At 47.9% G+C, this 20,816-nt stretch overlaps 1 protein-coding gene across 3 annotated transcripts in view; it reads left to right on the forward strand.

Annotated features, from left to right (window-relative positions):
* ICE1 (interactor of little elongation complex ELL subunit 1) overlaps positions 1-18,725 on the forward strand; it is a 105,207-nt gene extending 86,482 nt beyond the window's left edge. For all 3 annotated transcript variants that reach the window (XM_077310058.1, XM_077310059.1, XM_077310060.1), the window contains 4 exons: positions 4,554-4,744; positions 6,860-6,966; positions 16,649-16,747; positions 17,390-18,725. In XM_077310058.1, coding sequence (XP_077166173.1) covers positions 4,554-4,744; positions 6,860-6,966; positions 16,649-16,747; positions 17,390-17,562 — 570 coding nt within the window. In that variant the 3' untranslated portion in view covers positions 17,563-18,725. The remainder of the gene's footprint in view (positions 1-4,553; positions 4,745-6,859; positions 6,967-16,648; positions 16,748-17,389) is intronic.
* Positions 18,726-20,816: the final 2,091 nt, after the last annotated feature.

Raw genomic sequence — 20,816 nt, forward strand, 5'->3', positions numbered from 1 at the left:
ACTTCTTCTTCTTCTACTCTGATTCTCAGAAATGACAGAGACACTAGGTATTTCTTCAGATCACATGTTACTTTCTTCTGAGCATCAATTGTGAAATCCTTATTTCCTATGCCCAGCTTAAAAAGCAAGGGTTGCCATTTTTCAGGGCAGTAGAGCAGATGTTGCTGTACAGGAGATGAACTAGAGTAAATTGCTGGGTACAGAGGCTCCCGTGGTACTTAAGGGTTTTGTAGTGCCCCCACACACACACACACACACAAACTTGGACAGGTAAAACGAACAACCCCCATACGCAACTGGTTTTTCTCCCCCCACGCTGCAGTATTTTATTGGAAAGTTCAATAGCCTTATGAGTTCCTATCATTATAGTGTTGCTTTTTATGTGCAGACTTTTAAAACTGAGAGAACAACCCTTTTATGATTTTTCTACTTGTGCTATAAAATTGTGGGGCTATAGCTTGGATCCTATCTATCTTTTTCTGTAGACAGGAGTGGGAGGGTCCACTACTGCCACACCCTCAGGAGATCTCATCCCCTCCCCCCAAGGATGGGATCCAAGCCTACATTTCTTATGATATAAACTTGCATTTATGCTATGGAGCAGGATGCACATTTCCAAAATAAGATAAATCCATGGCTAATGCTAATGGTAGCACTCAGTCTCACCTTGGCTGCTGTGTGGTCAGACTGTTAGCAATGTTACAAGATTGGACTAACCTGTGAAGGATCATGGTTCCTCTTAATATTTGGGAAACTGCCTGGGGGGTGGATCATGTCCGGCCCCCAGACAGTGTCGCTGGCCGCACCCTAATTGGGGCAACCTCTACATGTGCGGCCCTGCCTAACTGCCCGCTCACCTCTCCGGCGGCCTGGCCGCAGACAAGCAAGGGCGAGGTAGCCACCAGTACAAGGAGCCAGCCCGAGGCAGGGGCAGTGGCCCAAAGAAGCAACGGCTGCAAAAGGTGGTGGCGCTAGCCCCAAAGAGCCAGTATTGCCCGCAACCACCGGGAGCCACCCCGAGGCAGAAGTTCCTGCAACAAGCCGCTGGTCCCGCCAGCAACTGGAGGTGAACCTAAGAATGCACCGGTGGCTATGAGCAGGCCATGCCTCCACATCTGCGGCACCGGGGAGGAGCCTGCCCCTAGGACCCACCACCGGCCCCAGAGAGCTGCTGCCATCCAGGAGTGGTAAGGCAGCAGAAATGTTGTCTGAAAGCTCTGCCCATGAGGCTGGGAGTTCGATCCCAGCAGCCGGCTCAAGGTTGACTCAGCCTTCCATCCTTCCGAGGTCGGTAAAATGAGTACCCAGCTTGCTGGGGGGTAAACGGTAATGACTGGGGAAGGCACTGGCAAACCATCCCGTATTGAGTCTGCCATGAAAACGCTGGAGGGCGTCACCCCAAGGGTCAGACATGACTCGGTGCTTGCACAGGGGATACCTTTACCTTTATACAAGACTCGCTGCTCTGTATTTGATTTGAGAGCCAGCTTGGGCTAGTGGCTGAGTGGCAGCCACTAATCTGGAGAACTGAATTGGATTCCATACTCTTCTTCCACATGCAGCCAGCTGGTTGACTTTGGGTCAGTCACAGTTCTTTCAAGACTCTCTAAGCCCCATCTGTGTCAAAGGCAGACAGACTAACAACTAGACATTTGGATTAATAGAAAGCTTTATTGCTAACAGTTCTGCTCACTTCAACATCTGTAGTCAATTCTGATCGATACATGGAAAGCAAGCACTTATCAATGGCTCATTCCCGCCCAAACGCCCCTCATTCCCAGGGCGAGAATTCCCCCCTCCCACAGGTGCCATTCTGGGCGCTCTTCCAGATCCTCGCCAGGCTGTCTGGCCTTGGGTGACAGACAACCCTCCATTCCGATAACAAAGTACAGAGAAACATTTGCAAGATTGAAACGCAGTATGAAGCAGATACACAACGCAGTGACAAATAGTTCAGGGTTATCAAAGAGTTATAAAAGGTTCTTCAAACAACACACATAAACCAAAATGGAGTCTCTCAGGTCAATCACAAATCATGGCAGAGATCAGAGGGACTCATCCTGACATTCCGCCCTTCCATAATTCCCCCCATCACCCCCCCCATCAATGGGTCTTGGACATTGAGGGAATTTACGATGAAACTCACACCAACTTGGGGCCCCAATCATTCCTAACCTTTACCCTCTTGCGTTCCCACATGTGGAACTCTTTCCAGTCCACAAGGTATTGTAGCTTTCCTCAATGCCAGCAAGAGTCCAGAATCTGTTTTACTTCGTAGTGTGTGTCTTTATCCACAAATACGGGGATGGGCGCTGCAGCAGCGGGGTGCCTAGCATCTGGAGGCAGGGCTCTTTTCAGCAAACTGGAATGAAAAACGGGGTGGATATGTCTGTAAGTCTTTGGCAAGTCTAATTTTACAGTCACGGGGTTTATAATACATTTGACTTTAAAGGGACCCACGAACCTGGGTCCGAGTTTGTGAGAGGGTTGCTGGCTGCGCAAGTTTTTTGTGGACAAGTAAGCCAAGTCTCCCATCTCCCACACAGAGGCTGCACTCCTCTTTTTATCAGCCTGTTCTTTATAGTCCCTTTTGACTTTTTCTAAACAGTTCACAATTTGTGGCCAAGCCGTGGCGATCTCCGCCGCCCATTTCTGTACATCCTTGGGGCCTTTGGCAGCAGACTCCCAGGTAGGAACAGCTGTCAGGTCTGTGCCATAGACCACCTTAAAGGGGGAGACGCCTGTGGACGAATGTACCCCATTATTGTACGCAAACTCAGCCAACGGGAGCAAGGATGCCCAGTCCGTCAGCTGATTATTTAAAAAGCAGCGTAGGTACTGTTCCAGGATTTGGTTCACTCTTTTGGTTTGGCCATTGGTCTCTGGATAATACCCCAAGGTAAGGGCTTGTTCCACCCCCAGCAGCCCCAAAAGCTCCCGCCAGAACGTCCCAACAGCCGCCCAGGGTACCGCCCCCTTCTGCCGTTGTGCCCCTGCCCTTTCGTGAAGTTCAAAGAAGCAGCAGAACTCCAGGTTCAATGAATGCAGCTTTACTCCGTAGTCCTTCACCATACACACACACCAGTCACCGGCAATCACCTCTCTACACCACCGCCTCGCGCCTGACTTCCTTCCTCCCTTATATCCCTCATTCTAGCCACACCCCTCTATACTTAATACGTTTTCCACAAATAGGAAAGCTAGTTTGGAGGCTGAGGGCAACCCTGCACATGGGATGAAATGTGCTTGCTTAGAAAATGCGTCCACTACCACCCAGATGACAGTTTTCCCGTGACTCGATGGGAGGTCAGTTATAAAGTCCATGGTGATTTCTTTCCAAGGTTCAGATGGGGTGGGCAGAGGCTGCAGCAGCCCCTTCTTCCCCCTTGCTGTTTTAGAGCTTAGACACACAGGACACCCCTGCACATACTTCTCCACGTCTCTGTGGAGGCTCAGCCACCAGTAACATCTACGAACCAAATGCAAGGTTTTGACAAAGCCAAAATGTCCTGCTGACTTAGAGTCATGGCACAAATTTAAAATGTCTTTACGAGACGCTGCAGGCACATACAGCTTGTCCCCATTGCAAAACAACCCCTCCTTCTCCTGCAGTTCAGGGTGGAGGCGGGCAAACTCTGGATTGCCTGTGACATCTCTCTGGCCCCACCCCCCAGGGGAGGGAGTTCCGCCAGCCCCTTGGCTCCATGTCACCGCTGCCAAGCACAACTGGGCCGGTGTGAAGATTGTATCCACCAGTAGTTCCCATTTACACTCATACTGAAGGAGGCACGATAGTGCATCAGCCTGAAAGTTCTTTTTGCCGGGAAGATGTTTCAGAGACCATTTATGCACTGGGAACTTCACTGCCCCAGCTCCCTGTTTCCCGCCCCCCTTTGTCTTCAACAAACCCGTCAGGGACAGCGCCACCTTCTGATCGATACATGGAAAGCAAGCATTTATCAATGGCTCATTCCTGCCCAAACGCCCCTCATTCCCAGGGAGAGTTCCCCCCCTCCCACAGGTGCCATCCTGGGTGCTCTTCCAGATCCTCGTCAGGCCGTGTGGCCTTGGGTGACAGACAACCCTCCCTTCCGATAACAAAGTACAGAGAAACATTTGCAAGATTGAAACACAGCATGAAGCGGATACACAAGGCAGTGACAAATAGTTCAGGGTTATAAAAGGGTTATAACAACACACATCAAACCAAAATGGAGTCTCTCAGGTCAATCACAAATCATGGCAGAGATCAGAGGGACTGATCCTGACAATCTGCTGTGGGGAGAGGAAGGGTATAGGCAATTGTAAGCTGCTTTGAGACTCCTTTGGGTACTAAAAAGCAGGGTACAAAAGAAAGTTTCTAAATAATGCCTAAAAATTCTGCCTTTTTTTTTTTTGGGAGGGGACGGAGGTCAGCTCAGTTGATGCCAAATGCATATCCCTAGTTTTACATAACCAGTGTCAATGTTCTCCAGAAGCTCATCCACTGAATTCTTCCAGCATGCAAATTTATCAGGGGTTAACCTGAAGCTGCATTTTTTAAATTCCCCTAGAGCGAGCCAGCAGATATTGGCATGATGGTCTCCAGCTTGCTTATGGCTATCAAGCTGTATCCACTAATGGAATTTCAGGCGAGCGAACAGCATGGAGAAGACCTGAAAGAGAATATGTGGGAATACGTGTTTGCTATCGATCTGCTGTGCTCCCATCAAAAGTGGATTTGGACCCACAATCACATCATAAGGTATCATTAGTTCTCATCAGGATGTTTTGCCTCCTGCTCCTGGCATTCCCGCTCAGTGCAGTGTGACCTCGTCTGTTTCATTCCCTGTGACTCAAACCATTTAATTGGCCCAGGACAGCCTGCCCCTTAGCCGGTGTAGCCAATGGGTAGAAAAGGTACCAAAAGGTATTTGCCCATCTCCAAGTGGTGCCTCTGGTTGCCCCACCCACCTGCCTTCCTCAGCAAGCAGCAGCCAGCTCCACCACACCTCCCTTCGTGGTAGGATGAGGGTGGGGGTGAGATGAGGAGCTGGCCCAACTTGTCTTTCTTCCCTTCATGACGGAGGGAGAAAGAACAGGTGGCTGCCCGGCCTGCTATGCTTCCCTCCCTTGGGTTCTGGGGCTCTGAGTGCACCCAAGCCATTGCAAGCATGTGACCTTGCCAGGTCTAGTGTAGTGCTGCTGGCTGGCCGAGGGCTTCCAAAGACCCTGGACTAGGCTTGCCACTGGTACAGGTGGCAGAACTGTCTACCACTCAGAAGAGCTTGGCATTTGCACTTCAATCCTTGCACAGCAACCTTGTGCGTTAGGGTTCCCGTGAATGGCATAGGGTCACCTGTGGGCTTCATGTCAGATTGGGGACTTGAATCCAGGGTTCCTGATTGGCTTTCAAACTGCAGTTTGGACTGAAAATGAGTAGGGATGAGGCCAAGACTAAAAGGAGTATCTTGGCACCCTTAGGGGCTGACACTCATTTGCATCTGGGCATTGTGTGCAGCAGCCATGAATCACAGCCTCCTGTGCTTCTGGGCTGGAGAGCTGCACGGTAGCATCAAATTATTTTGCAGATAGTCATGAAAACCATATAGTAAGTAAGGAGTGTAAGAACTACAGTCCTAGTTCAGTTATCTGATCATACTAGAAATTGGTCCATAACTTAATTGGTCAGTAACAAGAGCCAGTGTGGTGTTGTGGTTAAGAGCAGTGGCCTCTAATCTGGAGAACTGGGTTTCCCCCTCTTCCTCCACATGCAGCCAGCTGAATGACCTTGGGCCAGTCACAATTCTCTCAGAACTCTCTCAACCCCACCAACCATGCAGGGTGGGGAGAGGAAAGGGAAGGTCTTTGTGAGCTACTTTGGGACTCCTTTGGGTAGCGAAAAACAGGGTATAAAAACAGATCTTTAATAAAGGCATCACTTTGAATTGCACAAAAGCTGGTGGGGTCATCAGAGTTCAGGCCATTGCTTTTGGATGAGACGCTGCTGCTGAGCCCCTTGACTGCCCCTCCTAGCCCCTTCCAAGTTGGGAGAGCACTCACTTGAGCATTCACTCCAGATGGGAAACACTTTAACCCACTCCTTGCCAGCATGCATGGCAAGAGTTGGTCAGATGTTTTCTTGATGCACCTGAAGTTTCTCCCTTCAGGTTGCCTGAGTTGTGCCTCACATATAGGCAAACGTTCCTGCAGTATATGTTTGCAAGGGGAGCATAAACAAAGAAACTAAAAAACAGCTAATCAGTCCTTTTGAGTTTAATTGTAGTTCACAAAAAAATTGGAGAAATAAAACTGTCCATGTTAGTCATTAATGACTGACACTTTCCCAGTTGTTAAAAGAAATAATTAAAAGAGGCTAGTTGCTTGCCCCAACAGTATCCACCAAAGCTGTTTTAACAAAGAATTATCTTATGGCATAATATGTCTTAATTTGGATATTATGACACAGTTTACTCATTTGCCACTAATTTACTTTTGCCTTATTTCTGTACACTTATGATCCTTTTTCCATTTTGTCTGAGGAAGAGTTCATGCCCTCGAAGGCTCACGCCTTGAATAAATCATTGTTAGTCATAAAGGTGCTATTGGACTAAAAAAAAAAAAAATTCATGTAGCCTGTGCATCCCTATACTCTTGGATATGGATAGGTTGGATTGATTGTTTACAAATATGTATAGGTTGCTTCCATGATGGATGCGGTGTGTTCAACAGGGTTGGGGATGTTTGTTTTGTGTTGAAAATAAGTGGGGTTGGTGGGTGCTTGGCAAATCATGCTAGTTTTAAAAGGGAGTGGGGTGTCAGGGTCCGTGCATATGCATGTGCTCACACACTTGGATTCATTGCCCATTTCCTTCCCCAGTAAGGAACTCTGGCCTATCATGGATAAGTGGATAAAGAACAGGAAGGGCAGTGGAAATGCTTCCTCCCCCTCTGATGTAATCGTAGCAACAGTTCTCAGGCTGATTGGTGAGTATGTGGCACTAAAGAACCTTCGTGCAGGCAGCAGGTTGCTGAGAACCCTACTTTGGTTGTTCTCCCTTGGCAGTTGCCATGCAGCCAAGAGTTTGTGGACCACATTCTTCTCTGTTGCACAGACAGAAAGAGTGGCTAATCTGAGCAATTTGTTTACATCCTGGTTGTAGTTCCCAAGAGTAAAGAGAGCTGGACGCATTGGCTTTCTTCTGCTTCTCCCTTCTGAAAGCAAACACTATTGAAACCAACAGGAGATGTGGTTGACCATATGATAGAATCATAGAATCATAGAATCATAGAGTTGGAAGGGGCCATACAGGCTATCTAGTCCAACCCCCTGCTCAACGCAGGATTAGCCCAAAGCATCCTAAAGCATCCAAGAAAAGTGTGTATCCAACCTTTGCTTGAAGACTTCCAGTGAGGGGGAGCTCACCACCTCCTTAGGCAGCCTATTCCACTGCTGAACTACTCTGACTGTGAAAAACTTTTTCCTGATATCTAGCCTATATCGTTGTACTTGAAGTTTAAACCCATTACTGCGTGTCCTCTCCTCTGCAGCCAGCAGAAACAGCATCCTGCCCTCCTCCAAGTGACAACCTTTCAAATACTTAAAGAGGGCTATCATGTCCCCTCTCAACCTCCTTTTCTCCAGGCTGAACATTCCCAAGTCCCTCAACCTATCTTCATAGGGCTTGGTCCCTTGGCCCCAGATCATCTTCGTCGCTCTCCTCTGTACCCTTTCAATTTTATCTACGTCCTTCTTGAAGTGAGGCCTCCAGAACTGCACACAGTACTCCAGGTGTGGTCTGACCAGTGCCGTATACAATGGGACTATGACATCTTGTGATTTTGATGTGATGCCTCTGTTGATACAGCCCAAAATGGCATTTGCCTTTTTTACCGCTGCATCACACTGCCTGCTCATGTTTAGTTTACAATCCACAAGTACCCCAAGGTCTCGTTCACACACAGTGCTACCTAGAAGCGTATCCCCCATCCAGTAGGCATGCTTTTCATTTTTCTGACCCAGATGCAGAACTTTACACTTATGTTTATTAAATTGCATCTTGTTCTCATTTGCCCATTTTTCCATTGTGTTCAGATCTCGTTGAACTCTGTCTCTATCTTCCTGAGTATTTGCCAGTCCTCCCAATTTGGTGTCATCTGCAAACTTGATGAGTAGTCCCTCCACCCCCTCATCTAGATCATTAATAAATATGTTAAAAAGTACCGGGCCGAGCACCGAGCCCTGAGGTACCCCGCAACTCACCTCTCTCCAGTCTGATGAAACACCATTGACAACAACTCTTTGAGTGCGGTTCTCTAACCAATTCCCTATCCACCTAACTATCTGAAAATCCAGATTGCAGTCCTTCAACTTATCCATCAGAACATCACGGGGAACCTTGTCAAAAGCTTTACTAAAATCCAAGTAAATAACATCAACCAAATTTCCCCGATCCAGCAAACCTGTTACTTGGTCAAAAAAGGAAACTAGGTTGGTCTGGCAGGACCTGTTGGAGACAAATCCATGCTGACTTCCTTGGATCACCAAATTGTCCTCCAGATGTTTGCAGATCGCTCCCTTTAATATCTGCTCCATTATCTTCCCCACAACAGAGGTCAGACTCACTGGTCTGTAGTTTCCTGGGTCATCCTTCCTCCCTTTTTTGAAGATCGGAATAACGTTTGCTCTTTTCCAGTCCTCCGGAACATCTCCAGTCCTTAAAGAGGTTCCGAAGATGATGGACAAGGGCTGTGCAAGTTCACTGGAAAGTTCTTTGAGTACTCTCGGGTGCATTTCATCTGGACCAGGGGATTTGAACTCATCCAGTGCAGCTAAATGCCTCTCGACAACCTCTCTATCCATGTTAACCTGCCACCCAGACACTATCCTTTGGCTACAGCCATCTCTAGATGTGCCTAAACACTTTGACCTGTGGGAAAAAACTGATGTAAAATAGGCACTAAGCCTTTCTGCTTTCTCTGCATCTTTCGTTAGAGTTTGTCCATCTGCACCCAACAGTGGGCCTATTGCCTCCTTGACTTTACGTTTGCTCCTCACATAACTGAAAAATCTTTTCTTGTTACAATGGGCTTCCCTGGCCAATCTTAGCTCACTCTCAGCTTTGGCCTTTCTGATGATTGATCTACAGTGCCTAGTAACCTGTAGGTACTCTTCTTTAGAGCTCTGTCCTTCCCTCCATTTCCTGAACATTTTCCTTTTCTTTCTTAGTTCCTCTTGAAGTTCTCTGTTCATCCAAATAGGCTTCTTAGAGCTCCTGCAGTGTTTTCGTATTTCTGGAATAGTCATTGATTGAGCATGCAATAGCTCTTGTTTGAGTAGCGCCCACCCTTCACATGCTCCCTTCCCTTCCAGCATTCTCGTCCATGGTATGACACTCATCATGTCTCTGAGTTTATTAAAGTTTGCCCTACGAAAATCCAATATCCGCGTCTGGCTACAAGCTTCCTTGGCTCCCCATCTCAAAAGGAATTCTATGAGGACATGGTCCCTCCCCCCAAGGGTCCCCACCACCTCATCCACCAACTCTTGCCTGTTGGTCAGTATTAAGTCCAGTATGGCTGAACCTCTTGTGGGTTCATCTACCATTTGATAAATAAAATTGTCAGCCAGGCAGGTCAGAAACTTGCATGACTGAGGACGCTTCGCAGAGTTAGTTTCCCAGCACACATCTGGGAAATTGAAGTCACCCATGATGACAAGGTCCTGCCGTTTGGATATTTTCTCAAGCTGCTCACAAAGTGCAGCATCCACATCCTCTCGTTGGTCAGGCGGTCGGTAGCAGACACCAACCACCACACTGTTTGTTTTCCCCTCGCTTATTTTCACTCAGATGCTTTCCACTGCAGATATGCTCTCCTTCACTAGAATTTCCTGACAGGTAAGCCCTTTCCTCACATACAGTGCCACTCCTCCACCTCTTCGATCTATTCTGTTTTTTCTGAACAGTTCATATCCATCCACCATTACATTCCAGTCATGAGAATCATTCCACCAAGTTTCTGTGATGCCTACTAGATCATACCTTTCCATCAGCATGAGAAGTTCCAGCTCTTCCTTTTTATTGCCCATGCTTCGGGCGTTAGTATAAAGACAACTGAATCCTTTTACTTTTGGTTCCCTATGAGCTGGCCTTACCGGTTGGGATGCCTCCAATCGTTTTCCTTCCATACACTCCCTATGTTGATCGTCTCCTTCCCCTAGTGGCTTTAGTTTAAAGCTCTCCTGATGAATCTCCCCAGGTTCCTGCCAAACACATTCTTCCCCAGTTTCGATAAGTGCAGTCCATCAGGTGCTAGTAGACCTTCCTCAAGAAAGCCTATCCCATGGTCCCAGAAACCAAATCTCTCCTGCCGGCACCAACTACGCAGCCAGTGATTCACCTCCATTATCTTCCTCTCCCGATGCATTCCTCTTCCCTTGACAGGCAAGATTGAAGAGAATACCACTTGTGCCCCCATTTGCTTGAGCTTCCTCCCCAGATCTTGATAGTCTTTTTTAATAGGAGCGATTGTATTCAGGGTCATGTCATTCGTTCCCACATGGACCATCAGAAATGGGTAGCGATCCGTAGATTTGAGGAGTTTGGGCAGCCTTTCTGAAACATCTTTAATTTTCGCCCCTGGCAAGCAACACACCTCTCGGGTTAGGGGGTCGGGCCCAGCCACATGGCGATCCATTCCTCTTAGCAGGGAGTCTCCAATTACCAGTACTCTCCTTTTTTTTTTCTTCTCAACTCCATTTCCTTCTGTCCCCGTGGCCTCTTCCCTTTGTCTTAGAGTTTGTTTTGGGACCTCTTCCCTTGTTGACCCTTGCACCTCCTCTGCAAGGGCCTGAAATCTATTCTGGAGCTCCAAAGGCCCCGTGAACTGTCTCGCCCTTCGCCGTTCAGTCTTTTTCCGAACTGCCTGCAGAGGCTCCCTATTGTGGTCAATCTCCTTGTCCTCTTCAGGACTGGTTGTATTCTCTTTATTCTCTTTATTCCATGTTGCAGAGCTCTGGACTACGAACTCCTCCCCTTTCTTACTTTGGGTCAGAGTAATAATTCTGTTTTCTAGTCCCCTAATCTTTTCCTCCAAAAGTCTTACCAGCTTACACTTGGGGCAGCTGTAGTCCATCTTGTCTTCTGGGAGGAAGGCAATCATGTCACACTCACTGCAGATGATGGGATGAGTGTCCTGGAGGTCCATTGTAATGTCTAGGCAGTGCAAGTACTAGGGAAATATAATCTACTGATATAATCTACTGATTCTAATTGCTCGGCCAAGAACCCCAGGCTAAGAGCCACAGGCCAAGAGCCCTTTGTCTCTCTCGCTCTTCGGCTCGCGCCTCTGGTGAGGAGCAGCCCTTTTTAAGCCTCCCAACAATTACCCAGCAATCACCTCACCCAGGCAGAACAATAGCCTCACCTGGTCAGCAGCAACTCTCCCCAGTAGCTCTCTCCACGTGCTCTCAGTTGTCTGAGCTCTGCCTCTGGCGAGGAGCAGCCCTTTTTTGATCAACCTTCACCTTCTGTCCGTTCGTCCCCCCCCCACAAACACAGACACACACACACTCTTTAAGTAGGAGGCAACACAGTCCTCAGAGTTGGAAGTCACAGTGAAAAATTTGTAGCAGTTCTAACATGAGCCCCACCCATGAATGGAACCACGGAACTCTTCAGGAAGAGGATGCCGCTGAAATGGGGAAATGTACTTGTCAGTCCATTTGCAGTGGGTGTCTGAATCCAGCTGCATGAATGACTTTGGCAGCCTAAAGCAACTCTGAACTTGTCTTAGATGAAAAGGAGGAGAAATGGTCTTTTCTCTGTCTTGGCTTTGAAAGAGAAGAGAATGGAAGGGGGGATGTGAGAGAAGTACACGAAGAAGAGAATTCATGGGGTGGGGGCAGCACAGCAAGGCCTGCTGAAGTGGAGGGGTTTGGACAGGCAGCAGCCTTGGAACAAGGCCACCTTGCCCTCCATGCGCCTTTCAGAAGCCCAGCAATGATGCTGCACAGACATGCGTGAGAAATGCAGGATCAGCCCAAAGCATCCTAAAGCATCCAAGAAAAGTGTGTATCCAACCTTTGCTTGAAGACTGCCAGTGAGGGGGAGCTCACCACCTCCTTAGGTAGCCAATTCCACTGCTGAACTACTCTGACTGTGAAAATTGTTTCCTGATATCTAGCCAATATCGTTGTACTTGTAGTTTAAACCCATTACTGCGCGTCCTTTCCTCTGCAGCCAACAGAAACAGCATCCTGCCCTCCTCCAAATGACAACCTTTCAAATACTTAAAGACGGCTATCATGTCCCCTCTCAACCTCCTTTTCTCCAGGCTGAACATTCCCAAGTCCCTCAACCTATCTTCATAGGGCTTGGTCCCTTGGCCCCAGATCATCCTCGTCATTCTCCTCTGTACCCTTTCAATTTTATCTACATCCTTCTTGAAGTGAGGCCTCCAGAACAGCACAGAGTACTCCAGGTGTGGTCTGACCAGTGCCGTACACAGTGGGACTATGACATCTTGTGATTTTGATGTGATGCCCCTGTTGATACAGCCCAAAATGGCATCTGCCTTTTTTACCGCTGCATCACACTGCCTGCTCATGTTTAGCTTACAATCCACAAGTACCCCGAGGTCTCGTTCACACACAGTGTTACCTAGAAGCGTATCCCCCATCCACTAGGAATGCTTTTCATTTTTCTGACCCAAATGCAGAACTTTACACTTATCTTTATTAAATTGCATCTTGTTCTCATTTGCCCATTTTTCCATTGTGTTCAGATCTCGTTGAACTCTGTCTCTATCTTCTGGAGTATTTGCCAGTCCTCCCAATTTGGTGTCACCTGCAAACTTGATGAGTAGTCCTTCCACCCCCTCATCTAGATCAGTGGTTCCCAACCTTTTTATCACTGGGGACTGGTCAACGCTTGACAATTTTACTGATGCCCGGGAGGGGTGGGTAGTCTTTTGCTGAGGGACATCGCCACTGCCTGAGCACCTGCTCCATTTGCTTTTCTGCTGGTGTCCCTGACTTCCCGCTGCCTGCTGGGGGGTTCTGCCAGCAGCAGCTGCACAGTGCCACGTCAAGGGGAAGCCCCAGCCATGGCAGCTGCTGGAGAGCACCACAGGTGAGCCAGCAGCAGAGTGGCTGGGCAGCCCCCGAGGCAGCAGCTGGGGAGGAGGACGAGGAGGAGCCGCGGCCCAGTACCGACTGATCCGTGGACCGGTACGGGTCCTTAGACCAGGGGTTGGGGACCACTGATCTAGATCATTAATAAATATGTTAAAAAGGACCAGACTGAGCACCGAGCCCTGAGGTACGCAGCTACTCACCTCTCTCCAGTCTGATGGAACACCATTGACAACAACTCTTTGAGTGCGATTCTCTAACCAATTCCCTATCCACCATCAGAAGATCATGGGGAACCTTATCAAAAGCTTTACTAAAATCCAAGTAAACAACATCAACCGAATATCCACGATCCACCAAACCTGTCACTTGGTCAAAAAAGGAAACCAAGTTGGTCTGACAGGACCTGTTGGAGACATGGATAGAGAGGTTTTCGAGAGGCATTTAGCTGCACTGGATGAGTTCAAATCCCCTGGTCCGAATGAAATGCACCCGAGAGTACTCAAAGAACTTTCCAGAGAACTTGCACAGCCCTTGTCCATCATCTTCGGAACCTCTTTAAGGACTGGAGATGTCCCGGAGGACTGGAAAAGAGCAAACGTTATTCCGATCTTCAAAAAAGGGAGGAAGGATGACCCAGGAAACTACAGACCAGTGAGTATGACCTCTGTTGTGGGGAAGATAATGGAGCAGATATTAAAGGGAGCGATCTGCAAACATCTGGAGGACAATTTGGTGATCCAAGGAAGTCAGCATGGATTTGTCTCCAACAGGTCCTGCCAGACCAACCTGGTTTCCTTTTTTGTCCAAGTAACAGGTTTGCTGGATCGGGGAAATTCGGTTGATGTCATTTACTTGGATTTTAGTAAAGCTTTTGACAAGGTTCCCCATGATGTTCTGATGGATAAGTTGAAGGACTGCAATCTGGATTTTCAGATAGTCAGGTGGATAGGGAATTGGTTAGAGAACCGCACTCAAAGAGTTGTTGTCAATGGTGTTTCATCAGACTGGAGTGAGGTGAGTAGCGGGGTACCTCAGGGCTCGGGGCTCGGACCGGTACTTTTTAACATATTTATTAATGATCTAGATGAGGGGGTGGAGGGACTACTCATCAAGTTTGCAGATGACACCAAATTGGGAGGACTCCAACTCTATAAGAGTCCTTCCAACTCTATAAGAGTCCTTCCAACTCTATAAGTCTATGACTCAGGAAGATAGAGACAGAGTTCAACGAGATCTGAACACAATGGAAAAATGGGCAAATGAGAACAAGATGCAATTTAATAAAGATAAGTGTAACGTTCTGCATCTGGGTCAGAAAAATGAAAAGCATGCCTACTGGATGGGGGATACGCTTCTAGGTAGCACTGTGTGTGAACGAGACCTTGGGGTACTTGTGGATTGTAAACTAAACATGAGCATGCAGTGTGATGCAGCGGTAAAAAAGGCAAATGCCATTTTTGGCTGTATCAACAGGGGCATCACATCAAAATCACAAGATGTCATAGTCCCATTGTATACGGCACTGGTCAGACCACACCTGGAGTACTGTGTGCAGTTCTGGAGGCCTCACTTCAAGAAGGACGTAGATAAAATTGAAAGGGGACAGAGGAGAGCAACGAAGATGATCTGGGGCCAAGGGACCAAGCCCTATGAAGATAGGTTGAGGGACTTGGAAATGTTCAGCCTGGAGAAAAGGAGGTTGAGAGGGGACATGATAGCCCTCTTTAAGTATTTGAAAGGTTGTCACTTGGAGGAGGGCAGGATGCTGTTTCTGCTGGCTGCAGAGGAGAGTAATGGGTTTAAACTTCAAGTACAACGATATAGGCTAGATGTCAGGAAAAAGTTTTTCACAGTCAGAGTAGTTCAGCGGTGGAATAGGCTGCCTAAGGCGGTGGTGAGCTCCCCCTCACTGGAAGTCTTCAAGCAAAGGTTGGATACACACTTTTCTTGGATGCTTTAGGATGCTTAGGGCTAGTCCTGCGTTGAGCAGGGGGTTGGACTAGATGGCCTGTATGGCCCCTTCCAACTCTATGATTCTATGATTCTATGAATGAGGTCAATTCCCTTATCTTCTTCAAGACTGGTTGTATCCTCTTTATTCCGAGTTGCAGAGCTCCGGTCTATGAACTCCTCCCCTTTCTTAATTTGGGTCAGAGTAATAATCCTCTCTTCTAAGCCCCTAATCCTTTCCTCCAAAAGTCTTACCAGTTTACACTTGGGGCAGATGTAGTCCTTCTTGTCTTCAGGGAAGAAAGCAATCATGTCACACTCACTGCAGATGATGAGATGAGTGTCCTGGAGGTTCATTGTAACTTCTAGGCAGTGCAACTACTAGGGAAATATAATCTACTGATTCTAATTGCTAGGCCAAGAACCCCAGGCTAAGAGCCGCAGGCCAAGAGCCCTCTCGCCTGTCGGCTCGTGCCTCTGGCAAGGAGCAGGCCTTTTTAATCCTCCCAGCAATCACCGAGCAATCACCTCACTCAGCACCACAATAGCCTCACCTGGTCAGCAGCAGCAGCACTCCCCAAGCAGGTTTTTTCCACGTGCTCTCAGTTGTCTGAGCAACTGGTGGATCAATAACTGGTTGACAAATCGTACCCAGAGGGTACTTATTAATGGTTCAGCATCCTCTTAGAGAAGAGTGATAAGTGGAGTTTCCCAGGGATCTGTCCTGGAGCCTGTGTTGTTCAACATATTTATAAATGATTTGGATGAGGGATTAGAGGGGATACTTATTAAATTTGCAGATTATCACCTGGGATGGGTAGCAAACACAACAGAAGACAGAATCAGAATACAGGATGATCTTGATAGTCTCGAGAACTGGTCTAAACTTAATGAAATGAAATTCTATAGGGACAAATGTAAAATTCTGCATTTGGGTAGGAAGAACCATAGACAACAATATAGGATGGGGGGAGACTTGTCTTGGCAGTATTATGTGCGAAAAGGATCTAGGAGTCTTAGGAGACCATACACTGAACATGATTCAGCAGTGTGACTCGGTGGCTGAAAAAGCAAATGGGATTTGGGGCTATATCAAACTGAGTATCGTGTCCAGATCACGGGAGGTGATGGTACCGCTTTACTCTGCTCTGGTTTGACCTCATTAGAGTACTGTGTTCAGTTTTGGGCACCCCAGTTGAAGAGGGATGTAGACAAACTGGAATGTGTCCAGAGGAAGGCAACAAAGATGGTGAGGGGTTTGGAGGCCAAGACATATGAAGAAAGTTTGGGGGAGCTTGGTCTGTTTAGCCTGGAGAGGAGGCAACTGAGATTCAAGGGGGTGTCAGGTTACACTGTCGGCGATACGGTTGTGAGTGTTCAGCATGGTGCAGGGGGTTGGACTAAATGACCCAGGAGGTTCCTTCCAACTCTATAAGTCTATGATTCTGTGACTTCTCTACAAAGAAGCATTAAATTCTGCTGGCTCACACACAGTTTGATGTGGTACAGCCCTGACATGGGCTTGCCACCTTGGGGAGAACTAGCCTTTACCCTCCACCTCTTTCTTTGCTTTGTTTAAAGGCCGACTCAGCCAAATTGGACTCAAAGAAGGATTTTCTTCTGCTGTAAAAAATATCAGTTCTGTCATTGCAGCTTTTTTGCAGCATGCCAAAGAGAAAGGTAATGCTTCCTGTTTCTGTATTTCATGAATGTGTTGGGGAGGGGGTGCCACTGTTCTGCCAGCCACTGCTCTGGAGTGTTCATGGACACGGGGACACAGCTGCCAGGCTTTGAGCAGTGTGATTTCATACTGATCAGCTTCTGTGTGGGCAGCAGAAGTGAAGTTTTCCTTCATTCATTCTTTCCTTTGATTTATATACCACCCCTCACTGTGACGTCTTGGGGCTGTATATAAACCAAATGTCTTAAGAGCCAGATGCTGGAGAATATTAGTGGCCGTGTTTGCTCATTAATACATTAGCTGGCTGTGGGTTAAGGCCTTCCCTAAGTTTCCAGCTTTGTCAGCTTGGTTGTAGTGGTTAGGAGTGTGAACTTCTAATCTGGCGAGCCAGGTTTGATTCTGCACTCCCCCACTTGCAGCCAGCTGGGTGTCTTTGGGCTCGCCATGGCACTGATAAAACTGATCTGACCGAGCAGTATTATCAGGGCTCTCTCACAGGGTGAGTAGTATCAGGGCTACTTCACAGGGTGTCTGTTGTGGGGAAAGTAAAGGGAAGGCAATTGTAAGTTGTTTTGAGACTCCTTTGGGTAGAGAAAAGCAGCATATAAGAACCAATTCTTCTTCTCCTGTGTCCTTTGCAGATGTGCCCTGGGGTGTCCAGCTGGCAGCGGTGTATTCCCTCTGTGAGTTGGGCCCAAGCAGTCCGTCTGAAATACTCAATGCCATGAGAGCTTGGGAAGCAGCAAACAGAAACAGCCTTCCTCCAGCCATTGCCAGCAGCATCACCCAAGTTCGTGACCTATTAGAGCAATAGGCTGACCATCAGCATCGAGTCCTGGGCATCTTTTCCCCACCACTACCAAGGACAACTTCTCGCTTTCAACTGCATAAAGCAGAATAGGCACATAAGCCCCTCTTCTGGAAGGACAGAAGGAAGCAGCAATATTATAAAAACATTTACACCTCCAGCACATTGCTCTGAAGTCAAAATAGCTACTGCTATGACTGCTGTGTCTTCTAGCAAGAAAAAAAGATGCATTGTCTTATTAACTATTGTCTATTTAAACCAGAGAGGAAATATTGTTCAGCTATGCAAATAAGGACTGTCTTGTAAATAGTATTCCATGGTTGGATCCAGCACAAGGACCCATCCTCCTCACCCTGACCCCTCAGCATCCCATTTCCAACCAATATAAAGTTTATTCTTTGTGTCACAAGATTTGGATCATGTCAAAGCTACTTGAATTGGTACGCTGCAGAAAGTCCCATTTTTCACTTCTGGCTTCCCACTGTTCCCCACTGCAGCCTCCCATCACCAATGGCTGTTAGGTGACAGTGGCATCTGTCTTGCCTGCTTGTTCATCATCTATATGGAAATAGACGCTGGTATCCTCAGAGATCAAGGTGGGTTGGCAGAGGGACTGCTGCTTGGGATGCATGCTCATCCAAATTTCATCTGAGGTAAACCTTTTTTATAGGTGTTTTTTTTTATCAAACCAGAAATAACAGTAGGGCAGTAAACATTTGCACACCTGGGGAAGTGACACCTCTCTCAAACTGCTTTTCTCTTCCTCATACTTTTGCCCGTCAAGAGCCTGAAATCATTCATGTGTGTCTCTATAATCCAAGAAGAAAGCACGCAATCTTGACCAAATCATGCCCCTGTTGGTCCCTTTGATTGTTTAATGCAAGCATGACTTGATGTCACTTTGCATGTTCAGTTTCAGAGATTTCCTTCTCTGTGAGAATGTGTATTATAGATGGTTTATAGCTATAATGTGTTTCACATTTCATGTTGTTCCACTTGAGGAATTTTACTTGTACATAGAAACTGATCTAAAAATAGACACCTTGCCTCCTTTAGACCTCAAATGTAGCTTTTCTTGTATTTTGTCTTTTTTATGTCTTATAAATATTTTTTCAAAGTAAAATGGATTTGTGCAGCTGCTGCAAACTGTCCTTTCCAAAATTTAATAACTCAGAGTTTCTTTCCTTTCATACTGTGTATCAACAGCACTTCTTAATCTAAATATCAAGAAGGTTGTAGAATAGTTCTCCTTCAGTGGGGGAAGTCCTCCACACTGGTTAGGTCAGTGGTCCCCAACCTGCGGTCCGCGGCCCTGTGCCGGGCCGCAAAGATCAGGGCGCCGGGCCGCGGTTCCCTCTCCCCGCCCCCCCCCCCGCAGTAAAAAACTTCCCAGGCCGCAAGCTTGTGGCCCGGGAAGCTCCTTACTGCGGGAGGGGGGGGGAGAGGGAATAAGGGCCATGCATCATGCATGCGCGGCCCGGTGTGCATGCGCACATGCACGCTGCACGGCCAAATTGTGCATGCGCTGCACATGCACGATTTCAGCCGCGCAGCACGCATGTGCGCATGCCCGGCCGTGCATGTGTGATGTGCGGCCGTGCATGTGCGGTGCGTGGGTGTGGCCGTCGCCCTGCCGGTCCCCAGCCAAAAAAAGGTTGGGGACCACAGGGTTAGGTCACGCCTCCAACTGCTCCTTGCAGGGTAATGCAAATTAGCAAGCCTTCTGGGATCCTGGTAGGCTGACCCCTCCAGTCCTGTTGCCCTGCAAGCTCTGAGCAGGATCTTAGAAGCTGAGCTCCTTGATCTGCATAACAAAAAGCAAACAGAATATGCAAAATACCTCCACTAAAACAGCCTCGGGCAGAATCTAGAAGGAAGGAAAGGTCAAATCAATTGGAGGTGAAAGAGACTGCAAAAGCCCAGAAACGGTCGGCTATGCTGAATTCAGGGAAGCAGCTTTCATCTTCTCCAGCTCCGTCTGCAGGCTTGCAGCCGGAGAATTCCCTCACCCCCGTTCTGGCTGAGCGGGGAGGGGAAGAAATCGCCCAGTCGGAGGCGACCGCGTCTCCTCTGCCTGAGAGACGCAACGCCCCGGGCAGAATACAGCTGCACCCGGGACCAGCACTGAGAGATTACAAGAGCAGGCTGGTAATGTCTTTGTAACAGGAACTGTGGCTGGGCTGGGAGGTGGGGCAGTGGGGCCCCTCTTTCTACAAACCTCCCTTGCTAGAGCAGAAAATGTGATGACTGCAGATAACGCCAGCACACCGGTTTTCCCCACCTTTTTAGCACCCTCACTGGCAGAGTGGGGGGGGGGGGAAACAACGGCAGACTTTGTGGATTCCACAGTCATTAGCTGCTCCTCCACAAGCCCAGACTGCAGCCAGGGTGCAAGAAAAGTCCCTCCCACACTCCCAAAATAGACGGAGGGAGTCCAGTTCCTCCCCATGCCCAAGTGAAGATACGGATTCCTCATCCACTAGAGGGAGCAGGGGATCCAGAAAGAGAAAAAGATCCTCTTTAAGATCTCGGAGAGCAGCCTCTTCCTCTAGCAGGAGACCAAAGAGATTTCACACAAGGGACAGACATACCTTTCAACATTCAGAGGCAGAAAGGGAGGATCTTCAGTCAGCAGCTACATCAGTTACAGTGGCTTCAGACAAGGAGGATGGGGAATGGTCAGGGACAGATTCTTACTGCAAAGAAGTCTCCAGACTTTTTCAAGCAGAACATTTTCAAAGACTTTTGAAAAAGGTCACTAAAGGTCTCAATTATGAGGAGGAGACTGTGACCATTTCTGCTTCAGGAAAAACCAGGAGATCAGCTAACTTGGATGCAAGAGGTTTCAAGAAACCCCCCAATAAGCTGACTGTATGCCCATTTGCTGATGACTTTGAAGATGTCATGAGAGCTGAATGGGCAATTCCTGGTAGTGGGATATCCTTGCATTCTGTAGCCAAAAGATTTTATATGCTTCCAGATGAAACCATGCAGGATCTAAAAATACCACTGGTCGATGGTCCTGTAGTGGCTATGTTATCAGGAGCAGTACTAGAGAGCCAGTTTGGTGTAGTGGTTAGGAGTGCGGACTTCTAATCTGGCATGCCGGGTTCGATTCTGCACTCCCCCACATGCAACCAGCTGGGTGACCTTGGGCTCGTCACGGCACTGATAAAACTGTTCTGACCGAGCAGTGATATCAGGGCTCTCTCAGCCTCACCCACCCCACAGGGTGTCTGTTGTGGGGAGAGGAATGGGAA

Source organism: Paroedura picta, chromosome 14 (genome assembly GCF_049243985.1).
Source record: "Paroedura picta isolate Pp20150507F chromosome 14, Ppicta_v3.0, whole genome shotgun sequence".
NCBI classification, from domain to species: domain Eukaryota; kingdom Metazoa; phylum Chordata; class Lepidosauria; order Squamata; family Gekkonidae; genus Paroedura; species Paroedura picta.